The sequence below is a fragment of the Saccostrea echinata genome, unplaced genomic scaffold (assembly GCF_033153115.1).
Source record: "Saccostrea echinata isolate AGI-Se365-2 ecotype Australia unplaced genomic scaffold, CSIRO_AGI_Sech_v1 ptg000028l, whole genome shotgun sequence".
In the NCBI taxonomy this organism is placed as follows: domain Eukaryota; kingdom Metazoa; phylum Mollusca; class Bivalvia; order Ostreida; family Ostreidae; genus Saccostrea; species Saccostrea echinata.
In genome coordinates, this window is record NW_026889777.1 from 3,285,765 (window position 1) to 3,310,095 (window position 24,331).

General features: G+C 30.9%; 1 protein-coding gene across 2 annotated transcripts; it reads left to right on the forward strand.

Annotated features, from left to right (window-relative positions):
* Nucleotides 1–10,444: 10,444 nt before the first annotated feature.
* On the forward strand, nucleotides 10,445–23,788 carry LOC133194029 (protein white-like). 2 transcript variants are annotated; one of them, XM_061329950.1, is made up of 23 exons: nucleotides 10,445–10,639; nucleotides 12,226–12,328; nucleotides 12,639–12,809; nucleotides 14,217–14,387; nucleotides 14,804–14,852; nucleotides 14,972–15,161; nucleotides 15,790–15,855; nucleotides 16,141–16,239; nucleotides 17,499–17,665; nucleotides 17,851–17,922; nucleotides 18,235–18,337; nucleotides 18,561–18,635; nucleotides 18,830–18,904; nucleotides 19,201–19,220; nucleotides 19,536–19,641; nucleotides 20,678–20,815; nucleotides 21,085–21,177; nucleotides 21,357–21,414; nucleotides 21,516–21,593; nucleotides 22,292–22,397; nucleotides 22,751–22,851; nucleotides 23,276–23,343; nucleotides 23,680–23,788. In XM_061329950.1, exons 3-23 carry the CDS (start codon nucleotides 12,761–12,763, stop codon nucleotides 23,779–23,781), a joined length of 1,986 nt encoding a protein of 661 aa, XP_061185934.1. In that variant the 5' UTR covers nucleotides 10,445–10,639; nucleotides 12,226–12,328; nucleotides 12,639–12,760; the 3' UTR covers nucleotides 23,782–23,788. The 2 variants fall into 2 exon arrangements, with proteins under 2 accessions (XP_061185934.1, XP_061185933.1); XM_061329949.1 differs by having other exon boundaries at nucleotides 10,628–10,643; nucleotides 12,222–12,328.
* Nucleotides 23,789–24,331: the final 543 nt, after the last annotated feature.

Here is a 24,331-nt window from a genome sequence, read left to right on the forward strand (position 1 = left end):
TTGGAAGAGCTGAAAAAATGTACCAAATACTGGATCAGAGCTATGCATGAGGGAGATGATCCTTAATTTTGAAACAAATTTCTAAACTTTACCACAGCAATTAAATATAATATCCGTATTTTTAATATTATATATATGAGGCACTAAAGGTTGTCATTGGTAAAGAAAGCAATCAATATGAAAGATTTTTTATGGGAAGAAAAACTTACATACATTCCACAAAAGAAGGTGAAGCCTCTCTTAAAATGAAAATTTGTCCAAATTCTACCTTCTTACTTTCTGTTAAAATAATACAGAATCAAGTTTTGCTAAACATTTTTATTACAAAAACTGTGGAAAAACCAGAAAGACTGTTTTAAAGTATTATGTTTGTCTTTTCTTGTCTATGTTGTTCTAATATTGATCAATACTTGATAACTGCATAAAGAAAAACCTTCGCAATTAACAATAATACATGCAATACGAAGGATCCTTTTGCTAGAAAAAATGAAAGAAATGCACCAGAAAATTTTTTAGTATGATGTGAGCGTTCGAATGGAACTTGGAAGATTTGACTCCAGATAGCACAACCCGACATAAAAAATGTATATTCAATCAAATTCTCATCTTAATCTTCGCTATTTGGAAGTGAAAGTAACGAATTTTCAGCTGATGCTTTAAATCTGATCATGAGACCCCATGTCCAAGAAGGCGTTGGTTCAATGATGAAAACTATCTAGTATTGACCAGAGACTTCATATTTATATACATGTAGCTGCATGGTAACTTCTCAATACGAGTGATTAAAGTATCATGGGACATTGAACTATACACCATAGTGTACAAAATATTCGTATATTAAGATGGATTTGCCACTACTTCTTGAATATTCACAATTTAAACACCGTCATTTTGGAATGCCCAGCTATATGCACTTTCAGGACTTGATTCATACATCTCGCGCTATATACGAGTACTATGCAGCCTTATGATCAGTTCTGTGTGATTTTTTTTCACTTTTTAATACCCAATACAGTCGTAACTACATAACTGTAGCTTACTAATAACACGCATGGTGATTATCTCACCCTTTTATTAAATTATTTCCTTATGCATGTACATGTACTGCCATTTCAGATGTTGAATTTAACCTCTATGATTGCCACACCCTATTTGAAAAGTTCAGAGACGACGTATTAGACAGGGAAACAAAGGCAGAGACAGTTAGACGACGGTCCAACTTACGGAAAACACCCTTAGGCCAACTTTAAATAATGTTTCTTTGCCCTCTCCCGACTAAGAACGAATAAATTGAGTCGGTAAGTACATGAAGGTGAGAAATAATTTTTTTCCAGAAAATTTCAATTTCAATGCTAAATTTTCAAAATTTATTTTTCCAGAATGCATGAAAAAGTAATTGTCCTCTAGAGGTTAAAAAATTGAGTTGGGCAAATTTTAGCCAGTCGGTCGGGAGAGGGCAAACAAACAATTTTTCAAAGGTGGCCTAACAATGTACTTTTGGGCCATTGGATCAGGTGAGCTAAAACAATGCTTTATAACGTCTTTGCACTTTAAGCCATTTTTATTGTACAGTAAATCATTACATATACATACACACTGCCAACAGGGTCACTTAGTTCATTGTGAACATCTGAACAAGCAGATTCGCTAATTTTGCACCTACACCAACCTCGACTGTTTAAGTATTCTTTTAAATGTAGCATAAATAATTTGATTGCGCCCATGGGAAAAGGGCCCTTATGGCAGTTTTTACACATTTTAAGGTTTTCATGGATATTAATAGAGCAAGGTTAGAAGTTGCCAAATCTGAATTTTTATGGCCCTACGTCAACTCTAAGTAGTTTTTTTCTTCATTTATATCAATGATACTTTAACACGTAAACAATGTCGTCATGTTACTTTCGCACCAACGTCAAAAGTTTTCAGAGTGAACTTGACTTTCACTTTGCATTGTAATGTTACTACGGTAATAAACGTATGTTATTGAGTATTTCCAGAAACATTTTTGAGTCATTGTCTCTTTTAATAATTATATAATATGATAATAAATAGTTGTATTAACTATTATCCATCATGCAGTGGTGTATAGAATTATGAGTGTTTGTTCGTTCGTTTGTTTTACATTTAACTATGCTGGAATGTCAGGAAAACCCGAGAAGCAAGAAGCTTCTGTTCAATATCAATTTATTCTCTCAAAACCAAAGTATTTATCTCGTGTTATAATCGTTTGAGAAACCTGTAGAATTTATTAAAAAATCATCTCATTTTAAGCATGGCTCTCGATAGGACAAGATGTCATTTTTTGGGGGGGAGGGGGGGGGGGTTGAATCCAGTATAAACGATATCTCTTTCAAAATGTGAAGTTAAAAAATATTTCAAAAAAATTCTCGGGAACAACAATAAAATAGATGCTGCTGGGTGGTGAAAATTTGTTGTTTTTTTTTGTTTTGTTTTGTTTTGTTTTTTTTTTTTTGTTTGTTTGTTGTTTTTTTTTTTCTAAATATAATTAGACAGAAAATTTGTGAAATGTAGTGAGTTACTGTATACGCTGTACAACAATTTAAGGACATTAAGGTGATACACTGCTTGTTAAGCAATATTCGATAAAAAAAATTTCAAACAAAAACTCAGGACTTCTGCCCGCATGTGGTAACAAAACTTCTTCTTCTTTTTTTTTTAAATTGAAATGATACAATTTTTTTCAGTCACAGCAAGGAAAATTTTTAAATAATTAATTTAAGTAAGCAGGTTGATAAATTATAAACAAATGGATGAATTATAATTCACATGCATTTAAAATGAAAGGAACAGATCCAGGATGACCAGTGGTTGGATTGTGTGTATGTGTGTGTGGGGGGGGGGGGGGTTAAAAGTTAAATGACAGAAACATGCAATACTTGTAGTTAACATGAGTTTAATAGCATACGAGGGTTGTCTATTTTTAAAATCTTCCTACATTTTAGGTGTGCAGTGGGGATGCCTTCCCACCACCAACCCCATAACCTCCAAATACATCATTTGGTTAGGTTTGAAATATTATTGAAATAATTCCTCAATTTATTTTTGCACCTTGAACTTCTCCTTACGTACATGTATTCATGTATGAGCAGGGTCAATTGCAAAACAAAAGCGATCATGAGCTCCACATGCCTGGAAATGGAAACTTAACTGTTATCAAATCTAGTTAATCATGAGAAAAATTGCGTCCTAGAATAACGATTTTCGTTTGATTTTGTAAAATTAAATGGTTTTAGAAGTACATGACTGTATACACTGCGTATTAATAGATATCGGGTATTTTATTGTCATTTCAACAAATTTTATCTGAACTTTGAATGAAATCAATATGTCATTTTTTAAAATTAATATTAAATAGATTTTTCTAAGAAATAAATCATATATAATTATATATATGTTGTCGTTATGAATCAATGACATGCAGATTAATTAATAGATTTTTTTCGGCTGGGGGGGGGGGGGTGTAAAAATTAATTGAAAGTTTTATATATACAGTCAGTTAAATGCGACTGGTTCATAATATTCGTTGACTGGCTGAGTTTTTAAATGACAATTTTTTACGATGTGGCACACATTTAGGTACATGTAAATATTGTTATGTGATGGTGTGTGTAGAACACCCCCCCCCCCATTTCTCGCGGCTTCTTTATCGTATGAAATTCTAATGTTATTGTTTTCAAATGTTATTGTATATGAAGTTTTACAATATAAAAATTCCATTCTGGCCCCATGCCAGAGACTTGGATATGCTTATCCTTGTAAAGCTTTACAGATAAACTGTAAAGTAGTTAGGTTCCGGTAATATAAAATGACCCTGGCCCTCTTCCCCGGTCTCCTGCACTGCCACAAAAATAAAAACTTGCAAACATATTCTTAGTCTTTTGTGCAGTATATTTTTAGCATTTAATGTAATTTGTACAATGCATGTTTAAATACAATTTGATCTTAAAAAGGTTTATTTCAATAAATCCAAATAACAAAAATCAGCCCGTTTACATAATTCAACGGCAAGTTAAGCAATATCATACTAAACCGATAACTGAGATTATTATTTCAATAAGAAAACGAGTTTTAGATTGATAACAGAACTGTAATGACATACAATGCTGAGATTCTATGAATGATAAGCATTATATATATTTGACTTGTAAGTGACTTAAAACTGCAGATAAAGCTAAAACCTTTGAACTTTTTTATGCACAACACGTACGAGTACCAAGGGATAGAGATTTCTTTTCATAATACGATATTGTTGTGTTTTGAAAATTCGCCCTTTCATTAAAGTTTCACATTTCACATTGTATTCATAAACTGGATTTAATGTAACATCTCTCTCTCTCTCTCTCTCTCTCTCTCTCTCACACACACACACACACATCAGGTATACATACATGTAAACTTTTTTTTAAGCTAGAACAATTAGAACAATTTTATTTCATTCGGTAGTTTTTGTTTGTTTTCAAGTACTTATATCGGAAGTGGCAACAACAAAAATAAGACGAAACAATTTTTTTTAAATTTCATTTTATTTTATTTAAATTCATGATCATTATTACTGAAAAAAAAAAAAATTCAAGTTATTTTTAAAAATAATTTCATGTTGAAATAGATGCACATGTAACAAATTTAAAAAATAAATGAAAGTCTGTTCAATGTAGCATCTTTTCTTATTCTATATTTTTTTTTCCTCTTTCACTTTGACAGCAGCTAGTTCCATGAGCTTTCAAAAATACTTTTAAAGAAAATATAAATATAATACTTACAATTAAAACGTTTTTTAACTGATGATAAGTAAGATTTTTAAAAATATTTTTTATACTACGGGAGCAAATTTGTATGAGTATGTTGATTTTGAATGGTGTTAAAAAAAAAAGAAAGAAAGTCTCTCTCTGGTACCTCTCTAGTATCTCGCTTGTCAGAGTTACCTCTCTTGTTTTTATTTATAGTTCTTAAAAATAATATCACGTCTGTCATTCTTTGCTAGATTTGTGAAAACTTAAAAGAATACTTTTCTTTTCTGTTGGAGGAAGTGTGATCAGTTTCAATTTTTTGGCAATTAAAACATTTTACATCAAAAATTTATGCACGATGTACCAATGCTTCAATGTTTACATGATCGATGTGTTGAGAATGGTGGGGCGGATCTCATACAGGAAAACGATTTCCTCTGCAATATTTTGATAATATACACGTGTCTAACAAATAACTTCAATTTGTCTATATATCAAAATCGCATTCGTTCATCCACATTCAATTATCCAGAAAATCACCTTGTCTGAAGCTTCTATACATGTATAATACACAGCCCAGATATCAGAGACGTATAAAGCTACAATATAACATGTAGTAAAGAAACGGGTCTCGAATAAAAATCTAAATATTTTAATTAATATCAGTGGACTAGAAGATCAAGACGTGAATTAAAGATATAAATAAAAATAAATAATTATTTCAATGTTGAGAACAACGACAAAAGTGAGCTAGACGTGTCAAAACGTAAAACACGTGGATAAAAAAATCTGCGTCGACGCTCACCGTCTGCAACGTCATATCTTTATGACGTTATTTCTCTGTTTTAGCAAAATTGCCATAAGGCCCTTTTGTCATGGGCGCAATCATTTGTTATCAATCGTTTTTTTTTTTTAAATCATATTCTGAGTTTCGTTTAAAGCTGGACAATTGTAAATAATAAATTAGGTTTTGATAGAGTATAAATCTGTTTTAATTTGGTAAAGTATGAATCTGAACTTTTACGTAATTGTCATCGTTCATTTTCGAATGAATAATTTCTATGTTATTCACAGGTTTTTGAAAGTTTTCAATAGTATATATTCTTACAAGGTGAAAACTTATCGCCCTTCTTATTCTCATTGTTTATCAATGACTTGGAAGATTTTTTGATAGAAAAGAATATTGTCGGTTTGTCTAGCATTAGCAAAGGTATAAAGGATGAGCTGTTTTTGTTTATGAAATTGTTTATCTTATTTTATGCCGACGATACAGTAATACTTGCGGAAACTGCTGACGATCTTCAAAGAGCATTAAATGAATTTTACGTATATTGTGAAAAATGGAAATTGTGTGTGAATATTAAGAAAAGAAAGATACTTATTTTCTCAAAGGGTAGACAACCAAAAAATATTTTTACATATAACGGCAGTGTCATAGAAGTAGTCAAAGATTTTAATTCTTTGGGGATTGTATTTTCTCGTACAGGCTCATTATGTAAAGCAAGAAAACACCTATGTGAACAAGCAATGTGTAGTGTTATACGTAAAATTAGACAATTTAATCCACCCTTCGAATGTCAATTGGATCTGTTTGATAAAGTAGTTTTACCAGTATTGGTTATATGGCTTTGAAATATGGGGTTATGAAAATATTGATATTATTGAACGAGTACATTTACGTTTTCTGAAACATATATTGAATTTAAAAAAGTACTACTCCAAGTTATATGATTTATGGAGAAACTGGGCGGTTTCCATTATATATAAATATTTACTTAAGAATGGTAAAATATTGGGCAAAACTTGTGTATGGAAAAGAAAACAAATTGTGTAGAATTGTATTTATGTATTTACGTAAACAATATGATAAAGGAGAAATGATAAACTCCTAGATTTCATTTGTACAAAATATTTTTGACAGATGTGGTTGATCAAATATATGGTATGAGCAATATTTCTATAAATAAATGTAGAATGGATAACTGCTACAGTCAAACAAAGATTAAGAGATCAATATATTCAAAAGTGGAATAGTGAAGTTCAAGAATCTTCAAAAAGTTTAAATTATAGAATTTTTAAAACCAATTTTGAGTGCGAAAAATATTTAACACTCTTATCATGTAAATTTAGAAAAACTTTAAATTTAGAACCACAAACCACCACCTTCCAATTGAAACAGGTAGATGGAATGGTACTCAAAGAAGTGAAAGATTCTGTAGCTTATGTGATGGTAATCAGATCGGAGATGAATATCATTATATTTTAGAATGTAGTGCTTTAAACCAACCGAGGAAAATGTTTTTGAACCAAAATTTTTGTTCTAAGCCAAACACTATGAAGTTTTGTGAAGTCATGTGCCAAAATGATGTTGATTCTTTGAAAAAATTATGTACATTTATTACTAAGATTAATGGTATGGTCTGTTCTCCCTAGCTAGCTGAATTAATCTCATCTTTTGCTTGACCCACTGTATTATATGTATATATATTTTATATGTTTATGTACCTCATGTACTATTTACATGGTTTTTGAGTGAATAAATTGAATTGAATTAACCTATGAACGGGACATTTTCGTGCGTATAAATTTTCAAATTCTCAAATTTTGTGTTGGTATATTTTAAATCTGTACCAATCTGCATTTGACATTTTAAAAATAAGATTTTTGTGGATTAGTCGTCTATTAAATATATGATTATATTAAAAATCAGTAACAAAACAACAGATAAAACAACAATTATCAAAAACAAACCCTAGGAGGCAAGATTTGCCATGTGTAAGAGACAGTTCTAGAAGAGGGAAGCATTACTCAGAGTCACCGAAGCTGTGACATCAAAAAGATTTGAATTTGGGTATACTTTATGTAATATTTTCAACGAGAGATTGCACACAGAATAATATACGTTTATGTATCTTTATTTCTTGTTATTTATTGGATTGGACCAGAGCATATTATATTTTGTGATTTTAAATAACAGAGGAGTAAATGGGGATTCTACATTTCTTCAGATTTGAATTTACTGTTTTGTTTTAATGAATATATTTCGATGTGAAATCAGATTTTTTTTTATTTATTATATGAATTGTAATGACTAAACTATAGAACGTTCCGATGGTATGCCATCGAAATATTACTATTAATTCTTCTATACACAAATTCATACCTCTTTTTTCTTAAATATTATCATAAAATTGAATTATCAATTAATAAGAGGGAGGAGTGAGGAAAAAAGAAAGGGGAAATTAAGATGAGAACCCTGGAGTACATTTGTACACCAACAAGTATGCTTTACAACCCCCTATAGCTTATAAAGGATACAAAGTTTTCCAAAAGCTGGCTACAGTTAAGAAAACTAATTAAATTCATTAAAATAAGACAGTCTCAAATTCACTCTCAAGTCCCTGCAGGAATCTCGCTATAATTTATTACGACCCTCCCATCCTTCTTTGCAAGTATAATCAAACCTGTCCAGATTTCTCTGAATCAGATGTATGACCTCAGATTGTGGTCAAGCGTGTTTTTTTTCACGAATGACGTAAGAATGATTAAATTTCTCTTTTATGAATCTTGGCCCTTTCAAGAATAACATTATTTTACTATCGATAAAATAATCATTTAAGCATAAGATTTTAATTCCACGAGCGCTGTAAAACTGTTGCGGTGAAGATGAGAAAAGCATAACTGAACAAAAACTGATGTTACTGAACAGAAACCAGAATTCTAAAGTTAATCTTTTAGCATAAAAAAGCTACAGTTTTTACTGTAAAAGAAACCCGTGATTAAAGACAAATCTTTATCTTGGTCGTTATCTGCATATCTCAACCAACACTATTCTAAAATTATAAGTTTAAAACAGAAACCAGAATTCTGTTTTCATGAAAAGAAACCGAAAGTGATTGTGAAAAAACAATTTATATCCATAAATTTTTATAACTGTTACTCATGTCAAAATTGGCAATATTCAGTTATAGTTTTAATATGTTGAATGACAACCACGTAAACAATATTTTTTTTTGTTGTTGCAATAAACCAGCAGATAATTCTGGTTTAAGGAGGTTATGATGCAAAAGCAGTACACGTACTCTAAGTCAAACATGTTTTATCCTTTAATTAATTGAATTGTAACATAGTTTTCTTTGATAAATTATTTAGTCTTGATGTGTGGTATAGAGAATGCATGGAAAATAAATATGAAAGAAAATTCATAATTTATTCATAATTTATTTTCAATAAATAATCAAAATGCGAACATTATAAGGAAATAACTTCTGGTTCTGGTCAGTCTATGAGAATTAATAAGTTACATGTAGAGGGAGCTCCTCCAATTTTTGTGACAACTGCCACCTCTTTTAATTTTATTTCTACGCGACCCCACAAACAAGAGCTCAATTTTAGTAATATAATGGTCTTAGATTATATAAACATTGTGAATACATTTCAAAAATGTCATTAGTCTGTCAGGGACGAGATACGTCTATCCTTCGCAATCGCATATGCTTACATGTACTCTTCCTTAGTGATACTGAAATAATACAATCCAAAAGACATCTGTGTTGATAATAATTTGAATAATTTGTATGAAAATAATGAAATTTTACCCTGGAATTCAAGGCTGATTGTAACATTGTCCTTTAGATAACAAAAGAAAAACATTTCAAATTTATTCATTACATCTACAAATGAACATGTCATCATTTCAAATTTATTCTTTACAACTACACACGTGCTCTTCCTTCGGTCAACTGCCAACATCGTAACCTTGATTCAACTCATTTGGAAACAGTTGTAGCATGATATTGGACTTGCAAAATAGGACGACTTTCTGGCTAAATTAAAGACACGGTAACACTATATAAGCAAGGGTATCTCTCTAGAAAAATCACAAAGAGTATAGCTCACTCAAATTTAAAAGTACAATATACATGTATAATCCATGTACTGGTACATATATTGTGTAAATTAGATTAATAATCTGAATATCAATATCATCTTGACACTACAATTCCCTCTGTGTGACCATCATCTCAAAATAATTACATAATACTTCATACTCCATTGTATTTGATGACGTCATAAATAACACAGTTAAAACCTTCGGCACAAGCGATGGTTAATTAAGGCACAACAAAATTTGACCTGAAATATAATTCTATTTATAGGAAGTGTTTCCAGGTACAATGTACATGTACGTAGTTAGTAATAACATTTACTGTTATGAACATCTTACTTTATTGAAATAAATAACTTATACATGTTTATTAAGGCAAACCCAATCTGAAAGAAAAGTAGTTTAATTTTGCAAGAAAAAAAGTACATTTAGTTTGCGTAAATTAAGATGCCAAGGCTATATATGTAATACTTCGCCGTAATGAATAAATAATTAAATCTAGTCTATCTCTCTCTAGGATCTCTCTCTCTCTCTCTCTCTCTCTCTCGTTGTACATGTATAAACTGTGTACATGTACGTTGTTTACGGATTTAATTATGGTTGGTGTCCAGACGTGTAACTATAAATAGACAGCAATCGAAATGGATTAAAATTTAAATGGACAGTCGACCAAATGGAATTTTTTTCTAGGTGATTTCGATCTCCCATTACAATCCATTTCTCAAATATTGGCTTAAAGTGCATAGCCTCGCGGCGCTAAATTGTTATTCTCTTAGCGCCACATCGAGGCAGATACACAGCGAGTGCAAAACGATGAATTAGACTCGTTCTCACATTGATTTTGATCTGTTGCGCCCATTATATTCAGCTTGCTTCAAGATTCAAGGGCGGTGACCTCTGATTTCTTACGAATGGTGAACAACGCATGGTTTTGTAATAGTCAGTGTGGCGAAATATAGCATAGCGGATTTAATTGTGCTTGTGGTATGGCTCTTTGATCGAAGTAAGTAAGTACCTAAATATATAAACAGTTCACGCGTGTTTTTAGATGCAACATGCTAGCTTTCTCTAATGATGTACATGTCAAATGAATGCTATCGCTGCTGAATTAAATGTATCAGAAAAGGGGTTCAACAATTACTTATAATTACATGTATGTGTTTTAATATTGTATCGTTTTCAAAATGAAATACTGAAGCGCGATATCATTATTTCTTATGAACAGAAATATTGATTTTTGTCTGGAGAAAACAGTTTATTGCAGTATTCTGGCATTGCATGGAGCTTCTCTATATAATACAATTTCATCGATTGTATTACCTAATGCATGTATAAAATAAACATAATTATGTAATCTTTGTATATTTGATATTAAAATAAAAACTATCATGACTATTGTGGAATATGATATGGCCGTAACCCCCCCCCCCCCCAAACAAAAATGTTATTAGGCTGTGCCCCCTGAAACTGAACTTGCTTCCTACGGAGCCTGATTATGAAATTAAGACGACCAAGTTAAATGTAGTTATACAGGACTATGTCCATGTGGATTAAGAAGGCGTGCCGTGAATGATTTGATTTTCCCTGTCATAAAAAGTCATGAAATAAATTGAAATGTCAGATAATTTTAGATGACTCTGCGTGTAATAGACAGATGTTATGAATGTGCGTCGAATGGTCTTGTTTACTAAAAAGTTTGAAAAATGGAGTCGGTTTGGAGTGTTGTTTACATCCACTACATGTATACATTAAATTTTTATGTTAGAGTCGAGATTTATATAAATAAGTGAAGTTATGAACTCTGTTCAATGTGAAATACACGTACATATGATATTTCCAAATATAAATTATACTTATCTATAATGGTTAATTAATATTAGTTCTTACATAAATTATCGATTCTGTGTCAAATGAAGTGAGAAGCACGTTGTGGAAATCTCGCCATATTATGTATATATGAACAGTTTAACCCGTGAATGACCTGTAAATCTAGCCATTTCATTCATACCATAAAGGTCAAACATAACCAGAGGCATATACATATATCACTAGATCGTATACTAAAAACAAAAATATATATGGCGCCTTGGTCTGTCCAATATCATTTTATCATTTTTTGTCATATTTGGGGGTCTTAGTTGATAAATAATAAAGAAGAAAATTAAAGTAACACAGAGTTAATAAAAATATCATTTTGTTTATGAGCAAAAGTTATGGAACTAAATGATGCCGTTTTGTATTGTACATGACAGCGCCATATATGTTTACCTGTATAATAAATATATCATCATGTACTTCATACAAAACTCTCATACGAGCAATATATATATATATATATATATATATATATATATATATATATATATATATATATATATATATATATATCTTCTGATGCTTGTGTTAGTTTCTACAATGTTCAAAGGTGTAAGGTTAAATGTGTTTTAATTAATTAGGAAGGCTGTATACTTCGTTGACTGAATTATTTTGTACATTCCATTATATTTGTTTATAAATCATGAATAAACATAAAGGTTGAAACACCTATCGGTGGTACGTATATTAATTATTCTGTTTCTCATCAGTCAGGTTACGGAACAGTGAGTTCCTTCCCTTTAGGATATTACTGTGGTTACCATATTCCGATAAATGCTCAATTATCCACAAACATGGACACAAGGCTTCATGTGAGGTGAGATCTAGACGTAAAAAAAGATTTAACTGATTATCTTTAGTATTAATCAATATTGTTCTTAAAATCTATATATTTATTCATTATGAAATTTTTATTCAATAATAACGCTATGTTGACGTTAGAATAATCCTGTGTTGCTAAAGATAATTTTTAGTTTTGTTAGATTTCACATGTTTTCAATATTTATATTTACACATGTACATGTTAATTTTTTGTTGATAAAATTTCCCCGTCAACCGGAACAATTTTAAGCCGTTTCTCTCTTTCTCTTGGCGGAAACATAGAACATCTGTTTTTAAATTACCAGGTCTGTCGATTAACATTTGAGAGAAGGGCAACTTTAATTAAGTTAACTTTATATCTGGTGACAACCAAAATCGCTTTCCTGCCGATGTTTATCGTCTTGTTGATGTCTATACTAAGGCGGTAATGACGAATGTTCAATGTTACAATAACAAAACGTTTGAACCAACATTAGGTAAGTGAATTTAATTAACATATACACCTTAAGTAATAATGATTGTCCTTTACCAGTTGTTGACCCCTTACACGTGCACGACCTCTATTTATTGCAAGGGAGCTTTGTAAGGTTTAAAAAAGCAGACATTCACGTTTTCACATTATATAATACTTCCTGTGGAAATTGTTTGCAAGATATCGATCTTTACATACGAGGGTATACGAAGGAAAGGGCGACTTAAATTCTTTATATAAGCAATTTCCTCCTGCCTACTTCCAAAACTGTCTTATAAAAAGGTTTTTTCTTTCATTTTTCTATAAAATTAAGGAAATTTAAGATAGAAAAGGATTTTTTAGAACAACACCTGGGAAATAAAAGCACAGAACCACTGGAATTATACTTTACTAGAAATCACACAAACACTGAATAAAAACTTCATCCTCTCTATTTATTCTCCTGTAATTCCATTGGAGATCATACATTGAAAATAATAAAAATAATTGGTTTCTTTAAGATTACATGTACTAATGAAATAGGAAAATAAAAATAAATGGTCAGTATGTAGGATTTTTTTTTATTTTTCACTATTTTATTATTTTGAAGGCATTACTTTGAAATATACATTTTGAAAGACAGTTTAAAGATTAAACCATGTTCAAGATAGCTTTAAAAACAGCAGCTTCTTAAACAAGACCTGTTAAAGCTCTATATGGCGTATCTGAGCTAAAAAAAAAAAAAATAAAATTACGAGATTGCATGATATATATTATTTACGTTCAAATTAAAATTTTCACCGATTTTGAACTTGAATAACCTCATGTTTCTATAGTTATATTGACTTTAAAGTGGCTGTCATTTAAATGCGGAGTCGGTAAATAAATCGGTTATTGTTTTAAATTTCTAATATCTTTGAAACGTGATTGATTTAAATTGTGTAATTTACAGGAAAGTCCTATCTTTATATAAAGTAATAAAACAAATAGACAGATCTTTTTAAGTTAAGTTAGTCTGAACTTATAAAAAATACGCCATATATGACTTTAAAAGTGTCCTTCTGACCTACATGTACATGTATAGTATGTTTGAAGGAAAACATACATACCCCTTTTCACAGATTAAATTAATATGTTATAGTAATTAAAGTGTGTACAATTAAAGCGTGCAAGTCATCTCGAGTTAGGGGAGGCCCCCTCCCCCTTCTTTCCTTATCAATTTTTAAATCTATGAAAAGTTGGCTGATTTTAAGTAGTTATTTTTAAAGAAATTCTTATAATAGACTAGAATCTATACTTAAGAATAAAAATATTCATTAGAACAGTTTATTGTTCATAGCGGATGATGAATATATGCTATGCAATATTCGAAGTTTTTGAGCAAGTTTCACTGACGAAGGTACATATATTTGGGTATTTTATTTCAATTAAGAATCGGAGAAAAATTCCCATAAGTTATGGATCAGCCAGACGGAGAATAATGATATACCAAAGTGGCAACAGGTGACGTTATCATGGCATGACGTCACTGTGTCCTCTTTATCCAGACATGGATGTTGTAGGAAACGGGGGAATTCTTCCCGCAAACTTCTCCTGAATAAAGGTAGGCTATAAAGATCTGCGTGTACCATTATCAGTCTCGAAAATTTTGAATATTGATTTAAGTATATATATATATCATCGGCTGTACTACATTTAACTCTTTAATTAACATAATAGTTCATAAAATGGATTGTAGATAATTCTTTACGAGTTTAATTAATATACAAAAGATAATCTTTTAACAGAATATTATATATATATATATATATATATATATATATATATATATATATATATATATATATATATATATATATATATATATATATATCTCCCATGCAGAAAAATGTTCAAAATTTCATTTTTTAAAGAAACCAGTTAATCTTATCCGTGCAAATATCTTCAATTTAACCAATATAAAGTAGTCATTGATGCACAATTTTAATTATTTTTTTTTTTATTCTTTAATTTTGACAGTATGTGGTGAAATCAGGCCTGGAAAACTTGTAGCCATCATGGGAGCAAGGTAATATAGAAAGAGTGGTTCGATTTAAAGAGGTTTGATTTTTTTTTTAAAGAGACGACAATAATTTAATTACAATATGTCTCAATTATTTACTTTCTTAATCTATTTGTTTATTTCAGCGGCGCCGGGAAAACAACTCTGATGAATGTTCTAACTTTCCGAAATGTACATTCCCTATCTATTGACGGAGACATAAAAATAAACAACCGAACTGTAAACAAAGAGGATATGAACAACATGTCAGCTTATTTACAACAGGAAGATCTATTTTTAGGAACAATGACCGTGCGGGAACACCTTATATTTAGGGTAAGGAAACACTGTAACAAAATTTACATGTAAGAAGATAGGGTTTCTGGTCGTAAATATATGACTGCGTTTTAGAGAAGACAATGTCTTTTTTATTTTTCTAGAGAGAGAGAGAGAGAGAGATCCTCAGGCACTTGGGCAGGACCCCTCCCCCCTTTCCATTTTTTTCTTTTTTAAATCTGCGGTCAACACACCATTTTCATATTTTTGTACTCTAATATGCACTACCTGATATCGATAATGTAATCTCTTTTTATGTATCAGTCGAAAACGATATCTTTAAAAACAGCTTATTGAGAACAAAAGAGTTACATTATGGATATCAGGTAGTCATATTAGAGTACAACAATAGGAAAAAGGTGTTCCGACCCCAGATTTAAAAGAGGAAAAAAAATGGAAAAGATGGGGTGGGTCCAGCCCCCAAGTGCCTTTGGAGAAATCAGGAAATTGAACTGCATGTTTCTTTATTCATTTATTCTTCGTGTAATACTCTGATTATTTGATCTTGTGAATGAGATGAGAAACCAAACGTTCTTCGTTTTTCCTAGGACCCTGATGTGAAATAAGGATAGTACATGCCAAACTTGAAATGATTTTCTTGAATAAAATTTACAGCTTTCTTCTACAGGCATGTTTACAAATGGATGCAGATTCTAAAGCTAGAGAAAGAAAAGTAGACGAAGTGATAGGCGAGGTATGTGTCCTGTCAGAATTTATTTGTCAAAAGAAAATCGTCGATGTCTGGAAGGGTTTATTCCCAAGACGGGGGCATGTTTATATGTAGATATTAATAGAATATTAAAGTTTCCTTCAATATTTGCTCGCTACATGCATTTTGCAATCATTCATTTTTAAAAGAACATAAAATAAGGTATAAATGACGCGACCAGATCGTAGAAGCTTTTGAATGGTGTGCAGGACTTGGTTGAATTATTTGGTTTTTATGAAATTTTCATGAATCATTCGTTATATGTTTTAGCTGGGATTGTCCAAATGTGCCGACTCCATTATAGACATGCCATATTCTAATCAAAGAATATCAGGAGGGGAAAGAAAAAGGTTGTCCTTCGCCGCAGAGGTGAGATATATCTCGTATGACAAAGATAGGGCAAAAGTCGGGATAATTCAAAATACTTCTTTTTTAAAAGGAACTTTTAGGGTCTTAAAAATAGTTGTTTCTCTCTCCAAAGGGGACCTAAGAAAATGTACAATTATGAGTATAGAGAAAAAAATATACATGATCCGTATTATTGTAATCGCAAGACTTAGATACTGTTATACATGTAAGACAGAATACCCGCACATAGGTGTTTGCCTCTATGTGTACTTACCTTCATAGTTCGGTAACACGGGAATCAACCACAATAATTCTATAATTTACAAAAATGTCCGTTTTCGACCCCCAATCGCTTCCAGGGTGAACACTGAACTCGAAACCGAAATACACATCTAGAGGATACCCCAGACTTATTCAAAAAGATGACCGTCAACGTGAAAAAAGCAAGAGGAGTTCAGGGAACCCAGTTTTGTAAAAAAAAGTTTTTTGACCCCAACTTGACTCCTAGGGTGAAGTTGAAAATTCGGAAACTCACAGGGTGAAAATTTAAATTCTAGAACTACTTTGCACATCTACAGGACACTCCAAATCATATTCCAAAATATGTATAGGCAACTGCAAACAAAATGTAAGAGGAGTTCAGGAAACCATGTTTTTGTAAGGAAAAAAACGACGTTTTTCGACCCCAACTTTGCCCATATAATGTGAAAATGAAAATTCTGAAACCTTGTTGCACATCTACAGACACTACCAACCATTTTCCGAAAGATGATGTGGCTACTGCGTAAAATGTAAGAGGATATCAGGGAACCTGGATTTGTAGGAAAAAATTACTGTTTTTCACCCGCATTTGGCTCTTAGGGTGAAAATAAAAAAAATTTTTGCTCATTTTCAAGGCACCACCAATCATACTGCTTTTAAAATGTAAGAGTAGTTTGAGGAAGAAGATAGTGTGACAGACGGATGGGCAGACGGACATAGGATGACAATAAAATACCCGAACTTCCTTTAGAAAGTTCGGGGATAATCATACCTTTGCGAAGAAATTGACAAATGGCATAATATCAATGATCAGTCTTAGTAAATGCACACTAGTTAAGAAGTAAAACTTTGAGAGATCAGCAAAAATTAATATTGAATGTGCTTATACGGAACAGCAGCTCATAAAAATATTTTAAAGAATTGAAGGAAATGATTGACAATCCCTGAGTATCACATTTTAACTTTTTTACTTAAAGGTTTTGAAATATTTTAAAAAATGGGTTATCTCTTTTTAACAGCTATTGATGAAACCTCCATTGATGTTCTGTGACGAACCAACTTCCGGTTTAGATTCCTTCATGGCGTCAAGCGTCATTCAGAGCTTGAAGATGCTGGTGCATAAAGGTCACACGGTTTTATGCACTATCCATCAGCCTTCTTCCGAAGTATTTGCTCTTTTTGACGAGTAGGTACACAAAATATTCAAAATTTTCTCATACTGGGTAGTTTATTAGATATTCAGCTTCGAAATAAATGTATATCATACGGTATATATACAATCATGTAATTCAGTGTGCAGTACATGTATTTGTACTTAGTGTAAATAAAAGAGCGTATTGGGAATGCCCTTATTATAGTCTGGTTTTACAGAATTTACCTTCTGGCCGAGGGACACTGTGTTTTTACTGGATACACAATGCATGGCTTGGACTTTTTTAAAAAGTAAGGAAAAGATCAGCTTCTACAAAAGGAAAATCATAACAATTATTGTAAGAACAATATACTGTAGTAATCACGTTTTCTCCCTCTCCTAAATAAAATTATTATTGCCAGATAATTTTAGGATGTTTCGAGCCAGTTGGGCCAATTTGTCACAATGTATAGAAATTCATTTACATGTATAAAGAGAGATAGAGAAAATATTTTCATGTTCATTTTTTCTCTTCATATATGTACGATATAACCTTTCTCTTGTTGCACTCAGTAGATTTATAAAAAGCATGTGCTACTGTTTATAGATACTGCTATTTATAGACATGGCTACCCTTGCCCAGTAAACTACAACCCTGCTGACCATTTTATCCTTACTTTGGCAATGGTTCCTGGACACGAACAGGCATGTAATGCAAAAATACAGGTAGGATTTTTTTTTATTTGCCTAGATGCATTTGTAAACTTGATACACAATTTTATAAGAGTTTACCAATATATTTGCAGGAAAAATATTTCAAGAACCATTTTCAGTATGATACTTCTTGAACAATTTTATGCACTGCATAAGGAGATGGAATATCTTAACACAACTAGCAAGTAAATAATATATATAAAATAGTTTGATAATCTTTATTTGTATCCTCTAGAAATTACGGAAAGAGTTTGAAAAAGCCAAGACACTTCAACTTGAAAATGGGAAACAAAACTCAACAGATTCCAATGTAAGGGAATTAAGTGAGATTAAGTTTTGAACGTGCGTTTTTAATAAAGCAAACCATATGCATCCAAAATGTACTGCTAGGTCTACAGAAATACTCAACAATTAAGAAATGGAAGTATTAACTGAAATATGTTGGATTTTAAAACTACCGAAAATTATATTTCAAACGTGCTTCGTTATTTTTTTTTTTTTTAGATTATTTGCAACGGGTTGACGACATTACCAAATCTACCTGGAAGAAGTGGTATTCCTAATATAAAAACTATAAAGGTAAATTTCCCTGTTGTAATTGAAATACTATCAACATTGAAACAGTTTTACCCCCTTAAATTCGTAAAAACACATGTATTAATTTCTTTTATTGTTCATTTTTTAACTTTAAAAACTTTAAATCTACTTTCAAATAAATATAAACTTGTAGTCTTATTGCAAATACATTGTTATTTCAGTAAAATTACGATTTAAAATAAAATATTATATAAATGATATATATAAATGATATCCATATTTTAAACAGAATAAAGAATATAAATGATATATATAAATGATATCCATATTTTAAACAGAATAAAGAATCCTTACCAAGGTAAGTAAAATTGTCGTATTAATTATTTTTGGATAAGATACACTGTAGTTTTCAATGAGAAGTCTGAATTCAAAACGAAAATAATGAGTTTAAGAGATGATTTCATGAAATTAAGGGTTTCTCAAACACTGGCCGTGCATCATGTATAAGCATCATCAAACTTTATATATATGTGAATTTGTTTTCAAATATTTTTAAATAGAATAATTTATTTCCATCATTTCTCCTTATCCTCTTATATTTCTTGTTGTAGTTTTTACCTACAAGGTATCCTATTTTGAACTGTATGCCTTGATATTTAGTACTTGTTTTTAGATATCAAGCACCATTCTTTAAACAGTTACATCATCTTCTTTGGAGAAGTTGGATCACTAATATTCGCAACCCAACCTTGGTGAAAATTAAGATTGCTGAATCTATAGTAAGTATTTTAAAGAATGTAAGGAAACATGATTATAGCCTGACCTTCAGTTTCAAAGTTGGTTAACAATCTGAAAAGATAAACAGCAGACCATGATCATTGAAAACAAATTGATTTAAATTTAAACTCTCAAAAGGAAAAAAATAAAATTAAAAGTCTTTAAGCTAATAAATATTGACTTGGTTGCAAAATATACACTTTATAAAATATTGTGGATGATTTGGTCTAGACAAAACCGAAATGTCCTTTATGAGCAGAGAGAGACCATGTCTTCCTACAAACTGCAACTGGGCAATATTTTTGCTCCTTTATTAGCCGATCTGTTTTTATATTCCTTTGAAGTGGAAATTATTCAAAAACATCTTCATGAGAAGGAAAAAAAGCAAAGGAGATGACTTTTCTATCGTCAACTTTCCTTATTTATGTAGTATTATTCAGATTTACTTGCATATGGTGTTTATAATTACATCTCCCAACTTATATATAATTACTTGACACTCAAGAGCATGTTCTGAGTACAATCAATTTTTAAACCGAGGCAGACTACTGACGGATAAGTTGATGTTACAGGATTTTAAACAACCTCGTTTAAAGTCAGAATTCTTAAATTCTTTGGTCTTTATGAATAAGAAAGATATTATTAACAAATATAACCTATAATTGGGTCGTATTCTGGCCTATGTTTTTGATACCAAATTTTAGGCTCTTGATTTTTATACTAAATTTGACTACGGAATATTCCGTCTACCTGATCAATACACAGGTCTCCCGTCAGGTGTGACCGGTTAACAGGGGAAGCTTCCTCCTTCTAGGCACCTGATCCCACCTCTGGAATTTTCGGGGGTCTGATTTTTATGCCTGTTCACAAATTTGTATTGCTTTTAGAGTTATTGAGATACAGCAGTGTTCATTTATCCTTACCTTTTTCATTCTTTTTGTTCTACATAAATGTAGGCCATTTTGTCTTTTAATTTTCTTACCATATTTTAGCAATAACTTATAAATGATTCACCATGTCCTTTTTGTTTACTTGTAGCTGTTTGCTGTTATACTTGGACTCTTTTATTTGAAGACGGACAATGATTACAAACAAGATGACGTCATGAACATTAATGGATGCATTTTCTTTGCCATAGTGTCATTAAGCTTGGACACTATTCTACCTATCTTAAATGTATGTTGACAGTTTGATAATTGATATACATTTACCATATGAATAGTATAAATATTGCAGAGATCTAAAACACCATATTTTTGTGAGAAATCATGTGGTGTAAATAATGCACATTTAATCCATTGGAATAATAGAATATACAGTGTAGGACTAGTATATTCATTTTTACATCTATTAAATTGGGGCTTACAAAGAGCTCTTCTTGATTTTATATCGGTCATCAAACATTTAAATAAAGACGGTGTTTATATTGATGATAAATATTTCAGGTTTTTCCATGTGAAGTTCCCGTGTTTGTAAGAGAATATGGGTGTAAATTATACAGGGTAGATGTGTATTATCTCAGCAAAATTATGGTCGAGGTTGGTTAAATGAAGTGTCATGTATTTGGATTTTTAGCACATTTAATCAGCTTTACAATATATACTTTTTAATATGTGAATTGTAAAAAAAAAATTAAAATAGAAAATCGCACTACCATCTTTTTCACAAACAATGCTTCTTAAAATGAATTTAGACATGTATGTTTCATTTTCATTAGATTCCCTTCCTGATCATAACTCCGACCATATTCATGTCTATTCTGTACTGGATGAGCGGTATGTTTAAAGTATATATAAAAAAATAAACGAGACTTTATTCAATTGTTACATCTCATGCAATTGGAAATTTGAACTTTACTTAATATCCATATTTTCAGGTTTTGTATATGAAGTGATAAAATTTATCACAGCTATTGGGATATCCATACTGGTTGCGAACACAGCAGCTGGATTTGGTAAATAAAATATTTTTATTACTTAACCATCCTATCTGATGATATTTGAATTCCATAGTATAACATTTAGCTCAATTGAACCAAAAGCAAAGCTAAGGTTCAGTCCTTTTTATGTTTCATTTTCCTTCTGTGAACTTGACAGAATACTTGACTGAATTTTGACTTTTTTCGACATACTACTGCACCAATAATAACGTATCTGGCAAAAGGAATTCAAATTTATTCAATGGAGACCTATGTCCCTTGAACGCTATGGATATTTAGTGAAAAAATACAGAAAAGGGGGTTGGTAAATCACTGAGCTGGAAAAAAAACAATACAAGAGCAAAGGCTTCCTCAATGAACGTAGATAAAAACTTGTTAAATTAATGGCCTCTGGGGCTAGAGTTAGACCACAGTAGAGATCAAAGTTTACCTGAGGATTTTATTCAAAAATCTTTTTCTTAAAATCTTATCAGGAAAAATTGAGCTTCATTTAGATTATTTTGATTGACAAGCATTCTCATGCGATCATGATGTGATCCAACGATGGCCAATTAGAATAGAGTTAGAGTTAGGCCAGATTATTGGGTTGACATTGGCAAATACATAGGGAAAAACTATCTATGCACACTGGTAATCTGCATACTAGTATAATATTAATATGTTATACTTGACCAATTCACAAAATGCAGTGATTATATAACATTTTTTTGCAGGATATGTCATATCTGCCAGTGCTCCCTCTATCACAGCAGCTTTAGCTATAGCCCCGTTGTTAATCATGCCTTTGATGATGAATGGCGGATTTTTCTTGAATAGTAGGTAGGTATCAAAGAAAAAAAACACCCTAAAAAAATTCAAAATTATATTGATTAAAAATGATTGATTGTTAATTTCTGCTTATGTTTCTTCCACTATATTACACTATGATTCTCAGCATAATTTTGTGACTTTTTAAAACCAGTTTTAAAGTAAGATATTAGAAATGAATGTTATAAATTTGTTTAAATAAAAAGTGAACATGACTTAGTAGGTAGAAAATCTTGAATAAAAAGTTTTGCTTTCATATTAACTCCTGATGGACGATGTGTTCATTGATTATGTTCACTTTGTACGTAAATTTAAAACTTTCCCTGTGTTTATCATTGTTTACACGCAATGTACTAACGTTTCAGGACTGTACCTGATTACTTCCTGTGGTTAAAATATTCCTCATGGTTCATGTACAGCAACGAGTTAATGATTGTAAATCAGTGGACCAATGTTCATCATATAGGTTAGTGTAATTTAAAAAAGAGATGTTATTAATGGTGTAGTATGTGTCATTGGCTACACAAGGTTATTTAAACTATTTATAACCCATACACACAAAATAAACTGCTACTGCCGGACTATAAGTAACAGAGGAATATGCAGTGTAAGAGTAACCTAACTTACATGATAAGAAAATAAGAAAACCTTCGTAAATACATGAACGTTTAATTCCAATAAAAGTTTGAAAGTAGCTAATTTTAATAAGCTAATCATATATATATATATATATATATATATATATATATATATATATATATATATATATATATATATATATATATATATATATCTCAAAGATCAGAGATCTCTCTAGCAGCTACTTTAGAACTAGTTACAAGCATATTTGAATAAATAAGGATATGACTTTATGTTTTCCATTTTTGTAGGGTGCAATAACAATGCAACATGCATTTCAAATGGAAGTCTAGTCATTGAAAATTTAGGATATCGTAAGGTATGAACTTTTCAAAACTAGTAAATCTTTCACTATTGACAATACTTGCATTTTTGTAAGATTTAATTTGCCTAGAATTGTTTTCAAAAAGAGAATAAACTTTATACTTCCATGCTTATTTTTTATACTGTATGATTTTACATTGTTTTCTGTCTTACTAAAGAGGGTTTCCAAAATTTAAAAAGAAAAATTGAGTTAGAATGTTACTAAGAATCTCTTGCCAAAATCTAGCCAGTCTTATTGAATCATCTTATAAATTTCCTTGTAACATTATATGCCTGGCTTTGTTTATAAACAATTTGAAAAAGAAAAAAAAAACATTCTTTTGTTTTACAGGGCAACCAAATCCCGGACTGGATATGTTTAGCCGCTTTAGCAGTGGCATTCAGAATAATTTCATTTTTGATTTTATTTATCAAAGCAAAATTATCAACGTAACAATAAATATTTGAAAAATAGCATCTTTGTTGTTATGAAAAATTGGAAGGCATCGAAAAGAAATTATTATTAATACAAATATTAATCAAACTTGATGTTTCTCGTATATTTGCTATCTAAATCTGTACAATATACCAAGTATAAGCACATAAAGGCATTTGGCTAAACTGTTTGTGGAAATGAGGCGTCAGCAAACAGTTTTTTGTAAGTTTACATGTAATAAGCACACATTTCCATCGATAGCTATTATGATAAATTGTTCAGAGATGATTCTGTTACAGTGATTTGTTTTAAAATTTGATATCTCTATCAAAAATTATCTCTTGATAAAATCATCTACCTAGTGTCAGTTTTTTTAGTCACGAAATATTAACATTGTACAGCACAGTCCACACTTGTTCCTAGGTCACGTGAGTCACTCAGGTGACCTATTGCTGTTTTCATAATTTTTAGCTTCTCTGGAGTGACTGAACCAATTTAAACCAATTTTGGTGTATGTCACTTATGAGTAAAATGGGACAAAAAAGAATTAATATCTTGCCTCTAAATG